This window comes from Plecotus auritus (assembly GCF_963455305.1).
Source record: "Plecotus auritus genome assembly, chromosome: 4".
Classification (NCBI taxonomy): domain Eukaryota; kingdom Metazoa; phylum Chordata; class Mammalia; order Chiroptera; family Vespertilionidae; genus Plecotus; species Plecotus auritus.
Window position 1 is genome coordinate 128,584,932 of NC_137775.1, and position 21,629 is coordinate 128,606,560.

At 47.7% G+C, this 21,629-nt stretch overlaps 1 protein-coding gene across 1 annotated transcript in view; it reads right to left on the minus strand.

The window, feature by feature from the left end:
• Positions 1-2,856: 2,856 nt before the first annotated feature.
• The window catches only part of PODXL (podocalyxin like), a 49,811-nt gene continuing 31,038 nt past the window's right edge, over positions 2,857-21,629 (minus strand). Inside the window, exons 2-8 of the mRNA XM_080663164.1 lie at positions 12,850-13,452; positions 11,189-11,439; positions 10,792-10,863; positions 8,623-8,779; positions 8,289-8,350; positions 7,848-8,015; positions 2,857-6,861 (exon numbers count right to left, since the gene is read on the minus strand). Of these exons, the coding sequence (XP_080519290.1) occupies positions 6,664-6,861; positions 7,848-8,015; positions 8,289-8,350; positions 8,623-8,779; positions 10,792-10,863; positions 11,189-11,439; positions 12,850-13,452 (1,511 nt within the window). The 3' untranslated portion in view covers positions 2,857-6,663. The remainder of the gene's footprint in view (positions 6,862-7,847; positions 8,016-8,288; positions 8,351-8,622; positions 8,780-10,791; positions 10,864-11,188; positions 11,440-12,849; positions 13,453-21,629) is intronic.

Here is a 21,629-nt window from a genome sequence, read left to right on the forward strand (position 1 = left end):
TTGTTGAATGGCTATATTTGGCTCATTCTCCAACTAAGGTATTAACTTCTTTCCATGATTCGGTTTCCCAGCTAATGGCTCAAGCCCGCCTTCGAACAGGCCAATTAATGGGACAAGACCCTGACCTTATTGTAGTGCTATTTATAGCTATACAGCAAGACTGGCTCTGGCAACGATCAACAAATTGGCAAGTTGCACTTGCTAATTTCTCCGGACAGGTTGGTAACCATTATCCAGCAAATAAGGTTTTACAATTTCTCTCAGTTACTGCCTTTACCTTCCCAAAGATAGTGAAGTCACAACCTATACCGCAGGCATTAACCATTTTTACAGATGGATCCAGTTCTCGAAAAGCTGGATACTACTGCAGCAGAGGTGCAAAGGCCTTTCAAACCCCTTATATTTCAGCACAACTTGTAGAAATACAAGCTCTTATCTATGCCTTGACAGATTTTGCTACGGAGCCCATTAACCTATATAGTGATAGTGCCTATGTGGTAAGTATGGCCAAACTAATTCAAACAGCTACTATAGGGCACACTAATTCAGAGGAACTCTTTCATTTATTTTTCAACCTTCAAAAAGTCATTAGAGGACGAAAATTTCCCTGCTTTATTGGTCATATCTGATCTCATTCAGGTCTCCCTGGTCCATTAGCTATAGGCAATGATGCTATTGATCACCTCCTTGCTGTATTTCAAGAGGCTACCCCATTTTCTCTTGCCCAGTCCTCCCATGCTTTGCATCATCAAAATGCTGCTGCCTTACGCAAACAATTCCATATTTCTAGGGAGCAAGCTCGTTAAATTGTTAAGTAGTGCTCTCAGTGTGTAATTAAGCATAGATGGGTACATGTTAATGTAGATACCTGCTCCCGCTTTATCTTTGCGACTTCCCAGGTGAGAGAGTGTCAAGCATGTAATTAATCATTGCCTAGCTGCCTTTGCAGTACTAGGTCCTCCCTTAGCTAGACAGACAATGGAACCACATATACTAGTTCTGCTTTTCAACATTTTTGTCAGCAATATCAAATTTGTCATAAAACTGGTATCCCTTACAACCCTTAAGGTCAAGCAATAGTGTAAAGAGCAAATCGTACTCTTAAAATGCAATTACTAAAACAGAAAGGGGGAGACGGATGTTATATGTCACCTCAAAACAAACTCAGTCATTTTCTTTATACTTTAAATTTTTTGAATTGCGATGCAGAGGATCATACAGCAACCGAAAGGCATCGGGCCTCCTGTACAATAGCCTCCGCAGGGTTAGCCCGATGGAAGGATGCACAAACTGGACAATGGTTTGCTCCAGATCCAGTAATGATGTGGGGAAGAGGTTGTGTTTTTATCTTTTCAGAAGGAGCAGCGCAGCCAATTTGGGTGCCAGAGCGTTACATACGTCACCACAATGGACCCAGAGAAGCTCCTTGTCCCATCGTTCAAAAGACTGAGAGTTGCCCAATGACAGCAAAGTGGAAAAGGAAGATGATGAAGGCTACACAAGAGACCGAGGTGCCAACATGGGGTCAGCTGAAGAAGTTAACTACTGAGACCCAGCAGATGGCAGAAAAGCAAGAAGTGGAAGCTACTCCCTCAATCATGTTTCTGGCCATGCTAGCATTGGTTAGCTGCCAGTCTTCTGCAAACTCTTGCACAGCCAAGTCCAAGGACTCTGAGTAAATCAGCAAAAGAAACTTTCATTTAGTAGAAAAGTATTACTGTAGTTGGATTTCTCTATTATTGTAGTGTTGCATTGGCATTGTTTTATTAATAACCATGTCTGGGTTTTACATTGGCATTGTTTTGTTATTGGGTTTTGCATTGGCATTGTTTTGTTAATATTTTAATAGTCAGAACTTTGTTCTTGATGTTTAAATTTTACTTTCATTATTAGTAGCTTAAAATTAAAAGGGCAAGATGTAGGGAGCGGTTATAGGGTTAAGCCTCGGACTGACCTGCTGGCAAAGCCGCAAACAAGTCCCAGCTTGGAGAGCACAGCCCTCTTAGCATAATTAAGCTTGATTTTGTGACAGCTCCCTAGATCTTTCCTGGGTAGCTAATGGGCTGTGGTAGGTGCAGCAAGTGCTGCCAAAACAAGTGAAACTTACAAAAACATTGTAAATTACCTTGTTTACCTCTGACTATAAAATAAAGCATCAGCTTGCAGTCTGGATCTGTTCTGTGGTCTCAGTCACGCACAGAAGATCCACCTAGACCCAGTTATTCTCTTTGTCTGTCTTTTCTTCATCCTTTGCTGGCCCTCCCTCAGGCTCGCCGAACCCTTGGCTGTGCTGGAGCGGCACAGTCAGGCAAATAGAAGAGATTGTGTAGCAAGTATGAACATGGACCAGATCCATGTTCCCTTCTGGAAGCTGGGACTGATAGTTCTTCCCTTCCATGCGGACACACAGGTAAGTCACACCACCTAGAGGAAGAGAATTGAGGCATCTTCGAGCATCTTCAAATGATAAAGGACAAGCAGAGGCTTCTTGTGACAAGTAAATAGATCCTTTTGTGGGAGGAACGGGGCCAGGACAGAACCTGCATTTATTTTTTTTAAATATTTTTTTGTCTCCATCGGTGTTTTCATACCTGATTAGGGTGTGGTGCTGAGTGGTTGACAATTGTGTCTGACGCAGAAGCAGGGGGAAGAGGTGAAAGTGATAAAGCAGTGTTGTGAGGGGCAGTGGCCTTTCGTTCTGAGACTAGAGCAGCCTGAGGTAATCCGGAGGCCCCGTCACCTCCAGGACCCTGTGCTTCCCTCTTCCTGTCAGCTCCCCTCCTCTCTCTGGGCTCGCAGCAGGTGCACTAGGAAGAACTCAAGCCAATCAGAGCACAACACTGGGACCAGACCAGCTTACACAAAAGCACTTTAATGGACAGTGTACAGTTTTCAAAAATATATTTTTGTAAGAAAATGGCAATAATTAAGTATAGCCTTTACAAAGAAGTTTCTCAGTAAATTCCAGTGTACTTCAGACCCCTGTCCACCAAGACAGCCTCCTGGGCAAACGGTTTAACATCCACTAACAGAGAGACCCACATCCAATAGTGACCCCCTCTTCTCCCTCAGTGTTGGGTTTGCACCAGGCCTGAGTGAATCGGCCTTTTCTCATCTTGTTCCCTTTGATCCTTGGTCCGCTAGTAGCAGATGCATATGTAAGAGCTCACTCAAAGCTGTTTTCTTGACAAAAGAATTGTTCATTTAAGTCTTAGACCTGAATAACTAGGAGAAAGTGTAGAAGAACAGTAAGTTCCTATTGCTGCTGCCTTGCTGCAGGGCAGGATGGAGAAGGGAATTCTGCCCTTTGTCACGGGGGTGGCCTGTGCTCGATTAGCAGTCCTGAATTTAGGGGTTCTCTCTGGGGCACAGAGCACTGTGCAGGCTTCTAACGCAGGTTTTAATCCTGTTTCTGTCACTAACTATGTGACTTGGGCCAAGTCACTTTATCTTTCTAGGCTCCAGGTTTTCTGTTTAAGATTAAAAAAAAGATTGGACTAGGTCTCTAGGTCTCTACAACCCCCTTCCTGGGACTGTCACTTTCCAGCCAATGCATGCTGACGGCAGCCCTCGCCGTACAGGGTGGACTGTGGGGAGAGTGAGGATCGATTTTCAAATTAAAATGCCCAATGCCAGACAAACACTGTGTCATCATTCAAGAAACATCATTTCTAGTAAAATAGACATTTACATTCCTGTGCAGAGAAAAAAGCCATCTCTCTTACAAATGTTTTCCCAAAGAATACTCTCTTAAAACAATGCTGGGTGAATATTAACGTGGCCATTTTATATACATTACCAAAATATCTATAGATGTATCAGCTTGAACTTGTTTTTCAAAGTTTCTCCAGCATATTGTCCAAAAGGATAAAGCTCAGAAGTAGTTTAAATAAACTGCTAGTAGTTTAAATAAACTGCTAGCTTTCCTTGTCAAGAGGGGGGAAAGGAATCTGTCTAGATTAAACGCGTATTCTCTCTCACGATTCCAGAATATTCTGTTCGTCCTTCCAAAGCTTTGCGGCTTCCCACAAATCTCGTGACAGCACACTTCCCACGGGATTTGTTCAATCGTCAGATTCACGGCTTCTGGCCTTTTACGTGGCTTAGGGGAACCAGTGTGTCACTGCAGTCTCGAGAGCGTTTGTAACCTCTCTGTGGGCACAATCTGTTTACAGTCAGCTGTGTTTCCGGCGTGTTCCTCTCCTCAGCCCGGGACCTGGCTTCCCGACAGCAGTTAGAACCCAGGAAGAGGCGGGAAGGCCTTTACAGGCGCACGGCCGTGTGGCCTTGACATAGATGTCTAGTGGCAAGAGCAAGCCAAGGCAAGGGATTGGACTCGGAAGTTGCCCCAAAGGCTAGAGAAACACACTTTGGATGCACCAAACAAAGGAGCCTCCAGACCAGCCTAAAGCTTCTTAGGTACCTCCTTGGGCAGAGCCAGTCATTCCTCTTGACCAAGCTTTGCTAAGCTTCATCACTCCCCCCCTTATCCCCACCCGCCCCCCCAGGCCTGGGGGGAGTGGCTTTGGCCAATTTTCAGACATATTTGCTCGCTCTGTCTGGGAAACACGACCCAGAATCGGCAAAGGAGGAGAATCCTGGCCCCTCCCACAGTGGCCATGACAAACCCACTGGGGCAGAAAGGAAGCAAACGTCTTTTCCCAGCATGACAAGATTTCCTCTTTTCCCCAAACTGGCATCGTTCTCCCTCCTGCCAACTCCACACACTAGAGGAGATCAGGGCAGATGGTTTTGGATCCTTGTTGACCTCGCATCTCTCTAGCAGCTCTTGGGAAAGCCATTGGAGCCCCAACTTGAACCCCAAGGTGAAAGGGCTAAAGGCTGTGAAGAAGGAATCGGGCAGCCAGGGAAGGACATAGAGCTTCCCCCTCAGCTCTTACCCTTTAAAACAAAGAACCTATCCCAAAGCAGAAAGCCGACTTCATCAGAGCCATGGCAGGGCCTGCCTCTAGGTTCTGGAGTTCTGGCTTTTTCTCGTTCTCCTGAGCAGTTGGGCCCATCTTCCTGGTTGCTTCCAGGGAATTGAGGCCCAGGAACAAGAAACCTTGGGCAAAGTGCAAAACTCCACACAGGATTCCCTCTTCTCGGAAAGTCAGATTAAGCCTCACTCTGCCCACTCCTCATGTGCCGTCTCCATGGCACTAACTGCTGAGCTCTCCCGACAAACCTCCACTGAGAAATATTTGGTTTCCCTGAGATGCCACCAGCAACTGCAGGACACCTGGGCAGCCCCCCAGGACCCAAGAAGAGGACACGGTTCCTAGGCAGAACAGCAAGGCTGCTGGGAAGAGACAGATACCTGGTTTCCCAGGCTGCCCCGTGCGCACCTTAAAACGCTCACCGCTCATCCCTGGGGCTCAGGAGACTCGCAATCGGTGAGATTACCTGCCTGAGAGTCTCCCTATAAATTGAGCTTTGGCCTTGGGCAGTAGAGGGCTGGACTGAAAATCAAACAAACAGATACATCAAAATAACAAAATGCTCAGCAACTTGAAAAGTCCCTGAGTTTCCTATGACAGAGAGAGAAAGCCCATCCTTTGTGGCTGTTTCACCCGATTGTCTCTTTAGGACACCTCTCTGCTGGCTGGAGACCGGGGAGGTCCTTCCTGAAGCTGCTCATTCACACTGGATCTCAGGGGAAGGGGGTCCCTAGCTTGGGTCTCACCCCATCTGATGAGCAGTAAACAACAAACTAGGAACACTTTGCCTTCAGTAGCTGCTGTGGATTGAAGTCCCCGGTGGAATGGGAGGCCAAAGGAACAGAGAAGCCTGTGGTGATGGGCAGGACCCACTCCGGGAGGAAGGGCTTCCCCTGCTGCTCACTGTAGACAGACCCCTTCACAGACCTCGTTCACACTGGGAGTCCTGTGTGGGTTACGTCCCAACCTCCTAAGCAAAGGCCAAGAAGCCAGAATTCAGAACAAGGGGTTCAAGGTCATGAATGACTTGTGAGTCCCAGGGCACCAAGGCAGAGTGGGAATAAAAATTGAGTGAAGGGAGGGGAAAGAGGAATGGGGATGGGAACACTGACAGACGAGGCTGGGGTAGGACACCGACCTTGGGACCCAGACTTTCAAGTAATCAGATCCCACTGAGACAGGACCTGGCCCTGCTCTCCCTTCTGCCCCATCCATCCATAGACTGCAGCCTCACCCCTGCCCAGGCAGCTCCGGAGGGAGGGCGCCAGTGATCCGAGCAGGTGGCAAGGTGGGGATGAGCACTGATCTGAAGGAGTCTGTTTTCATCCTGACTCTGTCGCCAAGCGGCTGTGTGATCTTGACCTTACCCTCCGTAGGCCTCAGTCATCTCATCTGCGAAACGAAGGGATTCTACCAGATGATCCCTAAGGTCCCTCATATGGCTCTTTCTTTTATTTCTCTTCCTCGTCTTCTAGCAGCACTGAGCTCAGGCACTAGTGGGTTATTTTACAAGAGGAATCTAGACAGAATGTGATTTGTTCAGCTTGAAAAGGGAAATATTAAGGCCCTGTGGGGATTGGAGGGCAGGTCCCTCTGAGTCTGCGCATCCCCCCACCCCCAGTCTTTCCCTCACGTGGGAAGGACTTTCCTCCCCTGTCCAGTTGGCACTTGAGGTGGTTCAGTCTGGAGCTCTGTGCCCTGTCGGCGGCGCCAGCAGACCTGATTAGAGGTGTGTGTCCTCCTCCTCGTCCAGGTCATCCTTGATCAGGTTGTCCAGGGGGACGATCCAGCTGTCCCCCAGCTCCCCATTAAGGTTGACCACCTTTTTCTCCTGCATCTCTGATGAGGTCTCCATCACTTCCAGTGTTGGGTTGTCATGGTAACCATTCTCCACTGTCTGCAGCTCCTCTGTGAGTCGTTGCTAGAGTGGGGAAGAGGAGTGAAGGTAATCTGTGGGGGCTATTACCTTTACTGTAACACAGGTACCCCTATAATCCAGGAACCGCCATTTGGCTAGTGTGAGCAATAAGTACTCTTGGAGGCCACCCTGACCACTGGCCTGCCTCCGGGCTAGCAGGAGACAAGGGCTTCCTCAAGTTCCCAGCTCACCTTGCCTTCGCCCTGGTTACTTGTGTGAGTGGAAATGGACTTTGTTCTCCAAAGTCCTCCAAGCTCTCTCCTCCGTTCCCTCCCCACGAACCTTACTCTCCAGGCGCCTGTCTCACCCCACTGTACTGAACTGGGAAGGACACACTTTATTCAGACCGGGTGCTGAAGGCCTCTCTAGGCAGAGCAAGATGGGCCCAGCAGAGCGTGCAGCCACTTCTGCTGCAGACCGTGGCCATCTGGAGCCAGAGCTTTCTCCGTCTCACCTGAGATACACCCTGGGTGCACAATGGAGTCACCTGGGAAGCTTTTAGCAAATACAGTGATGCAGAGATTCTGTTTCAAATGCCGTGTAGGCATGGGAATTGTTTTAGAGCTCACCCACTGTGTAGCCAGGGCTGAGAACCAGGGTCTGGGTGGAAGCGGAATGATGGGAATCCCAGTGAGGTGAGTGGAAGAATTGGCTCAAAAGGCGTGCCTACACCCACCGACTTCAGGGACTCCTCAGAGCAGCTCGGCAAGGTGGATCTTCTCCCCATTATGCAGATGAGAAACCTGGTGCTGAGACTATATGACTTGCTCAAGGTCACATAGACAAGAGAGACAGAGCGAGGGCTTAAACCAAGTCTTTCTGACTCCGAAGCCCATGTTCTTCCCTCCCACCATGCTGCCGCTTTAACTGTCCATGAAAGAGTCCATTTCCTAGAAGGGTGGTGTCTGCCAGGGTCCCAGGCCCACTCACTGACCCCTCCATGGGAACAGTGGGGTGAGAGTCCCTGGCTAGGAGCAGGGAGTACTCACCTGGTCCTTCCTCTGAGAGAGGCGCTGGTGGCAGCAGCCGTATAGGGCTGCCACGAGGAGCAGGAAGGATGCCATGCAGACGATGGTGATGATGAGGGGCATGCTGAACCGGTCCTCGGTCTCTTCCGGTGGTCCTTGGCCCCCCAGCTGCATGTTACTGACTCCCACCTGGCCAGGAGAGAGGAAGGTGTGTGTATGGCAGAGAACAGGTGCCAGGCCACCTCTCTCTGAATTCCCACTCATGCAAGAGGTCTTCTGCTAAGGGTGTGGTGGGGCCTAGGACACCACCCTGCTGTCCCCTCTCTCATCCTCCTGTCTTCTAGATGCTTGCAAGTTAGAGGTGCCTCTACAATGAGAGATGATGTGGAGCAAAGTAACTGGGGACTTCTGAGGGATAGGCTCCTGACCCCTCAGTCCTAGCACATGGGAGGAGCCCCTTACCTCCTTCAGGTCATCCCATTTGTCTTTCAGCGGCTCATAGAGGTCCTTGGGCAGGAGGTTAGCTGTGGGGAGGGAAAAACACTGCCTCAGTAGTCTGGCTCAGCGATCTGGTGAGGGACAGACGGGGCCCCAACAGGAGGACATGCTGTATCCCCACCTCCTGAGCTGCCTGGGAGGGGGCCTCTGGTGCGGCCTGGGAGGGGGACGGCTTGACGATTCTTAGAGAACTGAGGGAGCACCGGCGCTGACCCATCTCTAGGTCTCCTGAGCTGTCACCCCTCCCACCCCATCCCCACCCCACAAAGGGCTCAGCCCCTCTTTGCCCCCAACTCACTCAGGATAGTGATTTCTTTGATTGCCACGGCCTGGGTTTCTGGATCAGGCACCAAGTGTATATGGCACTGATCTTGACTTGGGTTGAAGTTGGCCTTTGCTGCTCGGCACAGAAGTGTGACCAGCTTGTCATCCAGAGGGTTCTTGGGGTCCCCCGCCTGGAGTGGGAGACCACAGGTGATTCCTCAGGGAGTCTACAGCAGCCTAGGCTGTGGGGCTGCCCTTCAGAAGCAGGGCTGACAGAGTGCTGCCGCCCAGCACGAACCTGTTTCCCTCGCCAGCCTCAGCTGGGGCCATTCCCAGGCCAGCCAGGAGCTCAGAGATCTGTGCTGCTCTGCAGGACAGACCCTGCCCGCCACGCCCCGTGCACCTCTCTGCCACCAGTCCCTCACCCTGTTTATCTTGTCCATGTGGAACAAGGCCTTTCACCCTAATGCCCTTCATCATCTCTCTCCAGGCTTCCCACACCCAGTGACAGCCTGCCAACAATGAGATTGGTGCCTGGCCCAGGAAGTCCAACCTCAGGGGAACACTGCTCCCCTTTCAAAACTCTCGTCTAAATGTATGTTTTTGTAAATAAAGTATGTGGCTTACCACATGCAGCTCGTGAGCCGCAGTTTGCCACTCTGTTGACGAATGAGTTTGCCGACCACTGACCTAGACTCTCGATCCCAATAATTACAGGCTGCTGCTGTTCCTTGTGATTAGGCCCCTATCCAGTGGTCGGCAAACTCATTCGTCAACAGAGTGGCAAACCGCAGCTCGCGAGCCGCATGTGGCTCGCGAGCCGCAGTTTGCCAACCACTGCCCTAGGCTAAGACCCTCTGAAATTATAAGTAGGCTGACAGCATGAAAGGCAGGGCCAACACTGAACAGGGGGCTGGGGAGTATCCTGAAGATGCAGAAGGGGACATCTTGGAAGGGGGTTTTCTATATGTCTAGGCAGCAGAGCCTGGCTGGCATGGCCTTAGGGCAGAGGGTGAAGAAGCAAAGTGTATCAGCTTTTGCCCAGTCCTGCCATGCCATCTAGAGGCACCGAGCTGGCATTTCTCTGACCTGATTTTGGAATAAGGGACCGAGATGAAGAAAGGACTATTGGTTTGGCTTACCTCAGGATCCCCACAAACCAACTGCTGGGTTTCGACCTGGCCTTTCTTAGGCTTACTAATTCCCCAGCCTGACACCAGGTAAGGATCCAGGGCTTCCCACCTGCCTTTCATAGCAACAGGGGAAAATGTGACAGCCTGCCAACAATGAGATTGGTGCCTGGTCCAGGAAGTCCAACCTCAGGGGAACACTGCTCCCCTTTCAAAACTCTCGTCTAAATGTATGTTTTTGTAAATAAAGTTCGCTTGGAAAATGCCAGCAAAATGGGCACCCAAAAGGAGACAACTGTAGAAAATACAGGCGGCATTGAAGTGCTACAAACCCAAGTTCTCCATTCTTGAGAAACCATCTAGTCTCGTTCCTAGGGGTGTTTGCAAAAACAAGCACTGACCAGAAGAGGGCAGCAGTGAGCCATCCATCACCTGCACTCGCAGGGCTCAGCCACTTAGGTACTGAGTAAAACCCACAGGAGGCTACACTCTGGCTTTCAGGCCACCCCACTCCCGTGCACACACACGCGCCACTCCGCCGGGGAGAACAACTTGGCAATGGCTCTCTGATGCTCAGGAGCTCTGATTCCTCAGGTTAAAGGAAGATTCTCTCTAGTTTTCGTGAAGCCATGGCCCAGGAAACAGAAAACCAGACGATAAGAACAGGGCGGGTTAGCAGACTAAGCTTCTCATTTTCACTGGAGGCCACTGAAGCCCACAGAGATAAACATTACCCTGAGCTAGAGGCAAACAAGAACCAGGACTGGGGTCTCCCGATGCTCAGAGCATGTGAATAGTTGCGCAGTGAAAGCCCAGGACGCCTGGTGCTCCTGGCCCTGCCACTGCCCTGGGGTTGGGGCTTCACATAGCGGCACCTGAACCCCACTTCCTCCCTCTATAAGACGGGATGGGGCTACTTCCTAATAGGACAAAACAAGGCCAGGAAAGTGAACACATCTCAGCCCCTTTTCTGAAGGAATGCTTCCTTCATTCCCACCTTCCTTAACCCTGCTGCTGCTGAACTGCATTTGGGGTGAGGATCAGGGTGGGGCTTGGGTTAGCGAGGCACTCACACAGAGGCTGGTTTTCGTGAGGTTCAGGATGAGCATCTTCTCATTCAGCCTTTCCGGAGACTCACATTTTACCTGTAAGAAGCCACTGGATTAAGGTTCAGGCTGAGACGGACAGGACCTCATCTTTGACTCCTCCCCTCCCCCCCTGGTTGGGTGAGACAAAGGAGTTCCTGGCATCGGGAGCGTGGATGGGCCAGAGAGTCAGAGCCAGATGTGTCCCGCCCATCTAAGCCAGCTAGCAAAGCCAGGAGGGAGCAGGGCCATTGGACGGCTGCTCCTGCTGCCCTCGCCAGGGGCCCAGGGCTGAAGGGAAGAAGAGAAATGCTCTTCTCGGAGAGCCAGCCCCTTCTCCCTACCTGGGTCTGGGCTCTCTGTGGCCCATCCCTGCTGGACTTACCCTGCCATGCCCAGGAGCTGAGGTGGAAGATGGGATGTTGGAGTCTTGGGGGGCAGTTGGAGCCAGGGGAATGCTGGAGCCTGAGGGTCCCACAGGAGACGTGGCCGCGGGTCCTGATGAAGGTGCTGCCGGCTGCGGGGGCTCAGACGTAGAGGCCCCAGTAGAGGTCCCAGCGACGGAGGAAAGGGTCCCCGTGATGGCTGGCATATTGCTGGAGATCGGTTGTTTTCCTTGTGAGGTAACCAATGGGGCTGTCATTGGGAAAACAAAGGTTGTGAGAAAAGATGAGTAGTACCTTTAAGAGAAAAGGACAGCCTTTCTTGTTCTTAGTTTCCTTGGGTCCTTTGGTCTTATCCCCCCTCCCCCGACCCCCTAGCCCACCTGGACTGCAAGCGGGAGTAAGCAAACCAGGAGGAAGAAAAGGCAGAGGGCAATTCCTGCAACCTGGTGCAGGGTGGGTTGGACTGGGGGAGCCAGCGTGAGAACAGATGAAAGAAGTTACAACAATGACAGTGACATCAGCAGCAATGGCTAACATGCACCAAGGCGCTGACTTCCTGGAGGGACTGTCCTAAGTGCTTCCAAGGCGCTGTCTTATTTAACCCTCACAACAACCCTAGGAGGCAGGTACCATGATTATCCCTGCTTTATAAACACGGAAACCAGCCTGGAGGTTTGCCTAATGTCATATGCTAACAAGTGGCTGAGCCAGGATTTGAATCCAGCCGCATCCGACTCAGAGCCCTTGCTCTTACAGCGGGATTCGACCATCCTCTCACGGCGTGGCAGTCCGTAACCTTGGTATGCACCTGGACTCCCTGAGGAAGCTTGAAATTGCAGATCCTGAGGCCTGCACTCAGAAGTTCTAATGCAATACCTCTGACATAGGTCATGACCATGAGGCTCATGACCCATCAGTGAGTTCCGAAATTAATTTACTGGGTTAAGACCAGCACTTAAAAAGAAAGAGGAAACGGAATAAAATAGGAAATATCAGGGTGTGTCACGTCTGGTAAGGATAAGCCCTGATTAGTGGAAATTTGTATCAGTTATATGTTGTTACATGCGTTTTACATATATGTGTCCTGCATCACGGTGTAAAACCAAAATGTATTCCTTATAGACTGCCATCAAACATATTGGAGAAAGACTGTTCTGGAGAATTTCTAATAATACCTCGCCACTGCTACCCACGAGTCCCGCCCACGAGCACACAGTTGGCTTGTATCTGTGCTCAGCCGGGCGGGGCACAATACGACGCTCAGGACACTCCGGGCTGAGTGAAGGTGGCGTGTCTTTAACAATGTTTAACCCTGAGCATGGATCTCCATCTTCCAGCTGAACAACTGTATAGATTTTAAGTATTTAAGTCTCTTCTTGCCCTGGCCAGATGGCTCAGTAGGTTGGAGCATCATCCCATACACCAAAAGGCTGCAGGTTCTATCCCTGATTGCAGTGCATACAGGAGACAACTGATTGATGTTTCTCTCTCACGTCGATGGCCTTCTCTTTCTTTCTCTCTCTCTCTCTCTTTCTCTGCCTCCCTCCCTCCCCTTCCTCTCTCTCTAAAAATCAATTAAAAATATCCTTGGCTGAGGATTTAAAAAATAATAAATAAATAAAAGTTTCTTCTCGCTTGAAAAATAAAAGGCATTACTTACCTGTTGGGGTAGATGTCCCCTGAGATGTGCCTGCGTCCCCTGTCTGCGTGGTCCCTGGGCTCCTGGAAGCTGTAGTCATTTTGGTTGGCCCCTCAGGAGAGCTCCCTGGGGGACTCAGAGTCCCAGGGCCCGGGGTTGGTTGTTGAGTGCTTGAGGTGGTCAAGGAAGGACCAGCAGAAGTGGTATCTGGGATGTTAACCACATGTGGAGGTTGAGTGGTCGCCTGATGATGTCCTTGCTTAGTGGTCATGATGTTTGTAGTAACACTACTTGGGGTCCCAGCTTGAGCTGTAGTTTTCATTTCATTCTGGATGCTTGTGGTTTCCGGCTTGGGCTTTGTCGTCGAAGCAGCCGATGGTATAGGTGTAGTCTGGCCTGAACCTTGCAGGCCATCCACAATGGTGGTAGTGTCGCCTGAGTCTGCTTTCTGATCTCCGCCACTGGATGCTGTCGCTGCACTTTGCGGGGCTGGGGCTGAAGCCACCCCTGGGACACTGGGTGATGTGCCCTGATTTGCCAGTGCTACAGCTGTGCTTTGGCTGGCTGTGGTTGGAACCGGGTTTGGCTTGCCTGTGGTTGCAGGTACGTCTGCGGCTGAGGTGTCTGTTCACAAGGACAACACAGAACGAGTTAGGGTGTTAGCTGGCAGTGTTCTCTGCCCCCTGCCCCAGCTTCCCCAGGATCCAGGGACCTTACTGTGTCTCTGCCATCTGCCTCCCTGAAGGCCTGGCCCTTGACGTGCCCAGATTTTTCTGGGGTTCAAGAAGCCTCTCACCGGGAGACTGAAAGCGAAGCCAAGTCAAGGAAACTGCCAAATGAAAGGCGAGGCCAGCTACTAGTCCTGCTGCGTGTGGAGCCCACCGTGGACTCCCTGCCCTCTCCATTGACCCCATGCACGGGCCCTTGAAGTTTTCAATCCGTCCCCCCAGACCCAGGCTGCGGGGTCACTGGGCCTCCTTCCCCAGCTCCCAGGCACATGACCCTGAGGAGACCCCTTTACATCTGTAAAGACCCCTGCTTGTTGAACGGCCCTGTTCTAAGCAGGAGAGAGACAGTCCTGTTCTCAGGGTGGTTCAATCTGGAAGAAGAAGCTGACAATCGAGCTCACATGACAAATTACTACTTAAGAGTAACAGTGAGACCACGAAGCGGGGACAGTGCAGCGTGCTCGGACTGGTTAGCGCAGTAGCTTAACCCTGTCAGGGGGTCAGGAAATGAAAGTCCTCTACTTGTTTGTTTAACAAATTATTTATTGAGGGAGCCCTTCCATGAGGGGTTCTCTGTTCAGCCCTGGGATACAACGATGAATAAAACATAGGCCTCAGGAAGCTTACATTCCAGTGAGTAAGGCAGCGATGAAACAAGTAGACAGAACTTGGGAACCTCAGATTCTTGTGACATGAACAAGGAAATGATACAGAGAACACGGCAGAGCTGTTTAGACAGAGCGCTAAGGAAAGGAGCTCCGAGGTGAGTGTTAAGCTAAGACTCAAAGGATAACAAGGAGAAGGATATGTGGGGAAATGGGAGGAAAAGTATACCCAGTGGAAGGAACAGAACCTGCAAAGGCTCCAAAGTAGAGAGAAGAGCGAAGAGAAGACAAGTGTGAGTGGCATTTAGTGAGGAAGGGGGTGGCAGAGATAGGGCTCAGAAAACACAGGGCCTTCTAGGTAAAGTGACACTAACTTACTGTCCAAGCTACATATCTCTGAGAATACAAGGAGGCTCTCTCTCTTAGAAATCACATCCTAAGCAAAATGAGAAGTAAGATCACCCTCCTTAGAGATCAAATAAGGATTTTAGATTTATTCTAAGTTAAAAAAGAAGCCACCGAAGGTTTTAAAGCAAAGGAGTTTTATCGGATGATTTATACTTGCTGCTTTGGAGAATCTGCATGGATTGGAAGGGAGAAAGTGTGGAGGTGGGAGGACAGGCTACAACAGCGATCCAGGGGAAATGGACAATAGCATTAGGTTATTAACACAAGAGACGAACAATTCTATATTTTGGAGACAGATCAACTACCTGCCGATGTGCTAAGTGAAAAGGGGAATCTGTCCTGAGCAGACGGGAGGAAGGGTGGGAAGGGTACAGTGGACCTTCACCATTCTTTGTAGCCAATCAGAATCTACCATTTTTCTGTATCTGGGAATTTCCCACAGTGTGATGGATGGCAGCAGGCTTTGTCTCCTATTGTAGATGCTGAGCAGGCCCAATATTGGCTATTCCGGCTCCCTTGTGGCTGGAGCACAGTGTGGGCTGCGCTGCCACGGATCAGCTGCTTCCAAGCCAGCAGTGAGTGAAGAGGCAGTGGACCATGGGGAACTGGTGGTGATGGATGGAGACCTGACTTGGAGTGGAAAGCACACAACACAGCATACAGATGATGTATTGTAGAACTGTATACCTGAAACCTGTATACATTTATTAATCAATGTCACCCCAATAAATTTTAAAAAAATGAATAGGAAGAACCCAAGGTCTTAATAGAAGTGTTAGAGTGGATTATCATGTATGATCTGGTCACTCACGTTCTAACTTTGGTCTTTGAAAGAGTTCAAATGACTCCCTCTACCAAGGTTTTGAGAAATACTGTATTTCATGAGTCCTAAGATGCACGTTTTTTTCATGTCTCTGATAAGAGTGTGTTATAAATTACTGTAGGTCACTACACTTAGCCAGTGCCCCTCCCCCAGTGGCTCATGAAACAATAGTGTATTTTATCATTGACTAGAGGCCCGATGCACAAAATTCGTGCAAGGGGTTTGGCCCCTGCCACCGCCTTGGCCCCCGCCGCTGCTGCCTCGGCCCCCGCTGCCATGGCTTCATCCGGAAGGACGTCCAGAAGGACTTCCAGCCTAATTAGCATATTACACTTTTATTATTATAGATGGTGTCTTGGATTTTATTAAAATTTGGGGTATTGTTGTGGGAATCAGCAGCATGTTCTAAGAGAGTGTTGTGGCCATTATACTGGGAGGTGCTGTTGATTTCAGGGAAATGGACACCGGGTTCCCTGGGGAGTAGAGATAAGAGCAGAACTTCATTTCTAGGACAAAAGGTGGGTATCAGACCCACCGGCAGCAGGACGAGCATGGTAATCAAAATAGTCTAATGAAGGGAATTAGGGGCTGTGGCTAATAATCATGGATCCTTTGGGACCAAAATGGAAGAGCAGCCCAGTATGTCGGACCTCTCGACCTAGCAAACTGAGACCTGTGTTGAATCACCACAATAGAGAACACACCTAGCCATGCATCCAATTCCCAGAACTGAATCTTTTTCACAGACTTAGGGTACCTTGAATGAAGCATTAGTTTCCCAAGGCTGTGGTAACACAAACCACAAACTAGATGGCTTAAAACAGCATAAATGTATTCTCTCATGGTTCTGGAGGCCAAAAATCTGTAGTCGTCAGGGCCATGCTCCCCCTGAAGGCGCAAGCGAAGTCTTTGCTTCTTCCTGGTAAGCAATCTTTGGTATTCCTTGGCTTATATCACTCCAATCTCTGATTCTATATCACACGGCCTTCTTCCCTGTGTGTCTGGGTCTCTGCTCTTACAAGGATACCAGTCATTGGATTTAAGGTCCGGTATGACCCCATATTAACTTGATTACATCTGCAAAGACTATTTCCAAATAAGGTCACATTCACAGGTACCAGGTATTGGAGGTTAGGACTCAAACACATCTTTTGGGGGGAACACAATTGAACCTTCTAATCTGCTCCCCCAACCCCACTTATTCCACTATAAAAACCAGGGTAATTAGAAATCAACTCTGCTTTAGACAGAAAATAAATTTATTAAAAAGATAATGAGTTAGTTAATGAAATCACTTGAGATGGCTAAAGAATGAGGCTTAAGTCAGAAATAGCACCCAGAACTCTTCTCCTGAACTTGGCTGGTGAGGACACCACTTCCACCAGCACTGAGCATGGGTGGCTTCAGTTTGCACCCCTGACACCATTAGTGCTAGAAACTGATGAGAGAGCTCAGTCTTCAGGGATGCCATCAGTAAGAGCTTCTCCATTTTCCATTATGTCTGTATGTTAAGATACTGGAGGCACCACAGGGGATCCCTGGGTTCCATCCACATTCCCCACTGCTACATTATGTCACCACATGTAGGATTCATAGTGAGATGTAAGGTTAATGCTCTTATTTTGCCCTGAATGAATTCCTGGTAGATGCCGTGTGCTCTGTGGAATACCATGATGGTGACTAAGGCATTCTATATATCCATGCATAGTGTTGCTGACAGAACATGGCAGCTGGGAAAACATACTCAGATTGAGACTTGTCTGTTTTAGCTGCCTCCCTACACCACAACCACTTGTTCATGAGCCCACAGAGCAATCATTATTAGGTGGATGCAGAAAGATACTAACCGATGGGCACAATGGGTCATCTTGTCCACCTGATTATTATCGAGAGTGAGAAAAAAATCCTCGCACTCCAGTTCTACCCCAAGAAGTCCACCCATATGACTCTTCCATAAACCTCTTTGCACTGATCCTCCATTCACTATCCTAAGTTCCTAAACACCTATCCAAAAATCATTAGTTATTACCTATGAATTTAGTCAGATCCTCACCTCAGTGTAGCTTACCTTCAATTAAAAAAAAAATCATGAAATGTACTATTAAAAGTTCTGCCCATTGGAATAACTTTTTACACTATCCTTCAGGGTCTCTCCTAAAATGGGCCTTTATCCCACAGCTGTCCACTCTTGCCAGGTCCCAGCCTTTTACATACATCAACAAAACTTTCCCCTTCTCAGACAGCTGATCACGGGAACTACCTTTCTTTGAGACTTTCAGGTATGAGTTGAGGGAAGGTGGCAATGTAGCAGAAACAGACAGGCTGAGGGTGTGGCCACCTTGTAATTTACACATATCTGTTTTAGGACCGGCTCAGGTCTGGTCCTTTATATACTCTTCAACTTGATCATGGAAAGCTGAAACATAAACCAAAAGAAAAATAGTAGGAATGAAATAATAAAGAGAGAATTAGAAATCAATGAAACAGAAACCAAAAGACAATAGCAAATATAAACAAAGCCAAAAATTGGTATTTTAAATAACTAATAAAATAGTAAAGGCTTTGGTGAGATTGATCAAAAGGAAAAATAACCCAGAAGGCATAAATACAAAATATGAATTATAATAACAGTTATTTATAGTATTGGCCATTATGAGCAAATGCTGATAAATTTGAAGCAGATAAGATGGACAAATTTCTAAGAAAAATACAACTTACCAGAGTGACTCAAGAAGAAATAACAACTTGTCCTATATTCACAAAGAAATTAAATTGGTAGATAAATTCTCTCACAAAGAAACTCCAAGCCACAATGCAAGGATCAAATAGTCTAACCTTACATGAAATTTCTATAGCATACTTTGTTTTGCCTTAATATGTGTGTCTATAAAAAGAGTTCATTCATATGCAATTGTCAATCAACAAAACATGAAAGTACAAACCAAGAAAAAAGACACATTTGGCTTCACCAGAATTAAGGGCCTATGTTCATCAAAAGAAACCACAGGACTTCCAGTTTCAGCTAATAATGATAGTTGAAAAAAACAAACAAAAAAACACATCACTCCTACCCTTACGACAAGAAAAAAGCTGGAAAAACAGACAACTAACAACTGTTGGAGAATTGAGGTCATGAGCAAACAGCTACCCTGAACAAGCTGACAGTTGGAGACAGGCAACTGCAGGGAGAAACTGGACCTGAGCATTCGCTACCCAGGACAAAGTTGGGCAAGAAGACTAAGCCTTTTTAATGAATTGGTCAAGGCTGCATGTGAGCTAGTGTGAAAGTGGGAAGCCCTGGGAGCTGCAGACATTGAAAGGTTCAAACCCTTTTTAGGTTTTCCCCCAAGAACCCCGTAGGCTCATCAGGAAGACTGGGAAGAACCTTGAGAAAGTTCCCCTGCGGGGCTGACTAGAGAAGGTCAACAGTAGCCACTGCTGGAACTCCATATAGGCCGATATCCCCTCGGAGAGGAAAAAGCCTTACTTTTCAGTGGGAGTCAACAAAATTTATAGCCTGAGAGCACTGGTGGCCAGCCACCAATGAAACGCTGCCTATTTCATGTTCCCTATTTCTGCTAGGAAATCAAAGAATTAAACTGCAGGAGAACGGCGGAGAAATATGGCCTGAAGACAGTGGTGGAAACCCGTTGCAGCTGGGAAAGGGAACAGGAAAATAAAAGAGCTCTCTACCCCTGGAGAGGGCAGGAATGCGTGCTAAGTCCAGCTTCACTTCTAGAAAAGAGGCAAGAAGGCCACACCCTCGAGCCCCGCGTTCCAGGGCCTGTGTAAGACTGACGTTAATCAAAGCATCAGAAAATGCCCTTCTTCCCCGCCATTAATGCAAATGCTAGCAAGTGTGCAGTGAAAAGTAGAACACGCCTAGAAGGAGCTGGGAGAGACTTACTGGGGAGCAAGAGAAAGAGAAGACCTACAGCCAGGCAGGGAAACAAACTGGTACCATTCACAGAACTTGCAGCCTCTGCTGCAACAAGTCTTAAAGCCAGCCCAACTTCTTAGCTGGAGGAATGCAAACTCGCACACTGAAGACATAGCAGAAGAAGAGCCACGTGCGAGGCAACCAATAATCTCTCTGTCTCGATGGGTTTGCCTATTCTGGACATTTCACATAGATGGACTCACACAATGAGTATGACTCATTCAATGACTAGCTTCTTTCCCTTAGTATAATGTTTGTTTTTTGTTTATCCATGAGCATGTCAGTGCTTTATTCCTTTTTATTGCTGAATACTATTCCATTGTGTGGATATACATTTGTTTATCCATTCATCAGCTGATGAACATCTGGGTTGTTTCAACTTTTTGGCTATTATAAATAATGCTGCTACCCATTTGTGCACAAGTTTATGTGTGACATATGTTTTCATTTCTCTTGGGTATATACCGAGCAGTGGAATTTCTGGGTCTTAAGATAAGTCTATATTTAGCATTTTGAGGAATTGCCAAGCTGTTTTCCAAAGTGGCCGCACCATATTTATTACATACCCACCGGCAATGTATGAGGGGTCCAATTTCTCCACATCCTCACCAACAATTGTTGTCATCTGTCTTTTTTGTTATAGCCATTTTAATGGACTATAATGTATAGCCCCATTGTGGTTTTAATTTGATCTTCCCTAATGACTCACTAAAATCCAGCAATATATAAAAAGGATAATACATCATGATCAAATGAGGTTCATCTCATGGCTAGTTCAGTATTTAAAAACCAATCAGTGCAATTCATCATATTGACAATAAAATAAGAAAAATCATTTCATCTCATTATATTCATAAAATTCCTGACAAAATTCATCATTCATTCATGATTGAAAAAAACCCTCAGTAAACCAGGAATAGAAGGAAACTTTCCTAACCTGATAAATATATCTCCAAGCAACATCATAATTAATGGGGAGAGACTGAATGCTTTGCCCTTAAATTTGGGAACAAGGCAAGTCTGTACTCTCTCATCACTCTGTTTGGGCATTGTAAGAGAAGTCCTACCCAGCTCAATAAGAGAAAACTCGCCTCTTAAAACTCAACAATAGCCTGGCCGGTGTGGCTCAGTGGTTGAGCATCCAACTAGGAACCAAGAGGCCATGGTTAGATTACCAGTCAGGGCACATGCTGGGTTGCAGGCTCAACCCCCAGTAGGGGGCCTGCAGGGGGCAGCTGATCAATGTGTTTCTCTCTCATTGATGTTTCTATCTCTCTATCTCTGTCCCTTCCTTTCTCCCTCTAAAACAAAACAAAACAAAAAAACCCACACATTAAAAAACAACAACAACAACACTCAACAATAAAAAGATAACCCAATGTTTGTTGTTGTTAATCCTCACCTGAGGATATTTTTCCCATTGACATTTTCCATTGCAGGGGCCAGGGAATGAACCTGCAACACAGGTATGTGCCCTTGACCAGAATCAACACTCGACCCTTCAGTGGGTGGGCCGAGCTCTACCACTGAGCCACACCAGCCAGGGCAAAAACCCAATTTTTTTAAGAGGGCAAAAAATCTACAAGGAAAAACAATCACCAAAGATATACAGCCCTGGCAGGTGTGGCTCAGTTGGTTGAACGTGGTCCCATGCACCAAGAGGTCACTGGCTTGATTGCCAGTCAGGGCACAGGGCCAGGTTGTGGGCTCTGTCCTGTGTCCTGTAGGGGGTGTGCGGGAGGCAGCAGATAGATTTCATTGATGTTTCTCTCCCTTTCCCTTCCTCTCTAAAAATCAGTTTAAAAAAAAAAAAAGAAAAAAGATATACAGATGAAAAACATGAAAAAATGATCAACATCATTAGTCATTAGGTAAATACAAATTAAAGCTATGATGCAATACCATTACACACCTATTAGAATGGCTAAAAACCAACTGACCATACCAAATATTCAACAGGAACTCTCAGACATTGCCAGTGGGAATGCAAAACAGTATTGCCACTCTGCAAAAACAGTTTAGCAGCCTCTTTTAAAGTTAAGCATATAATTACCATATGACCCAGCAATTCCTTTCTTACTTATTTACACCAAAAACTGGAAACAACCAAGATGTCATTCAAGTGAATGAATAAACAAATCGTCATTCATACATCCATACAATGCCTACTTAGCAATAAAAAGGAATGAATGTAACATGAGTGAATCTTAGACATTTTAAAATGAAAGAAGTCCAGGCTACATGTTTTATTCCATTTTTATGATATTATGGAAAAGGCAAAACTATAGGGATAGAAA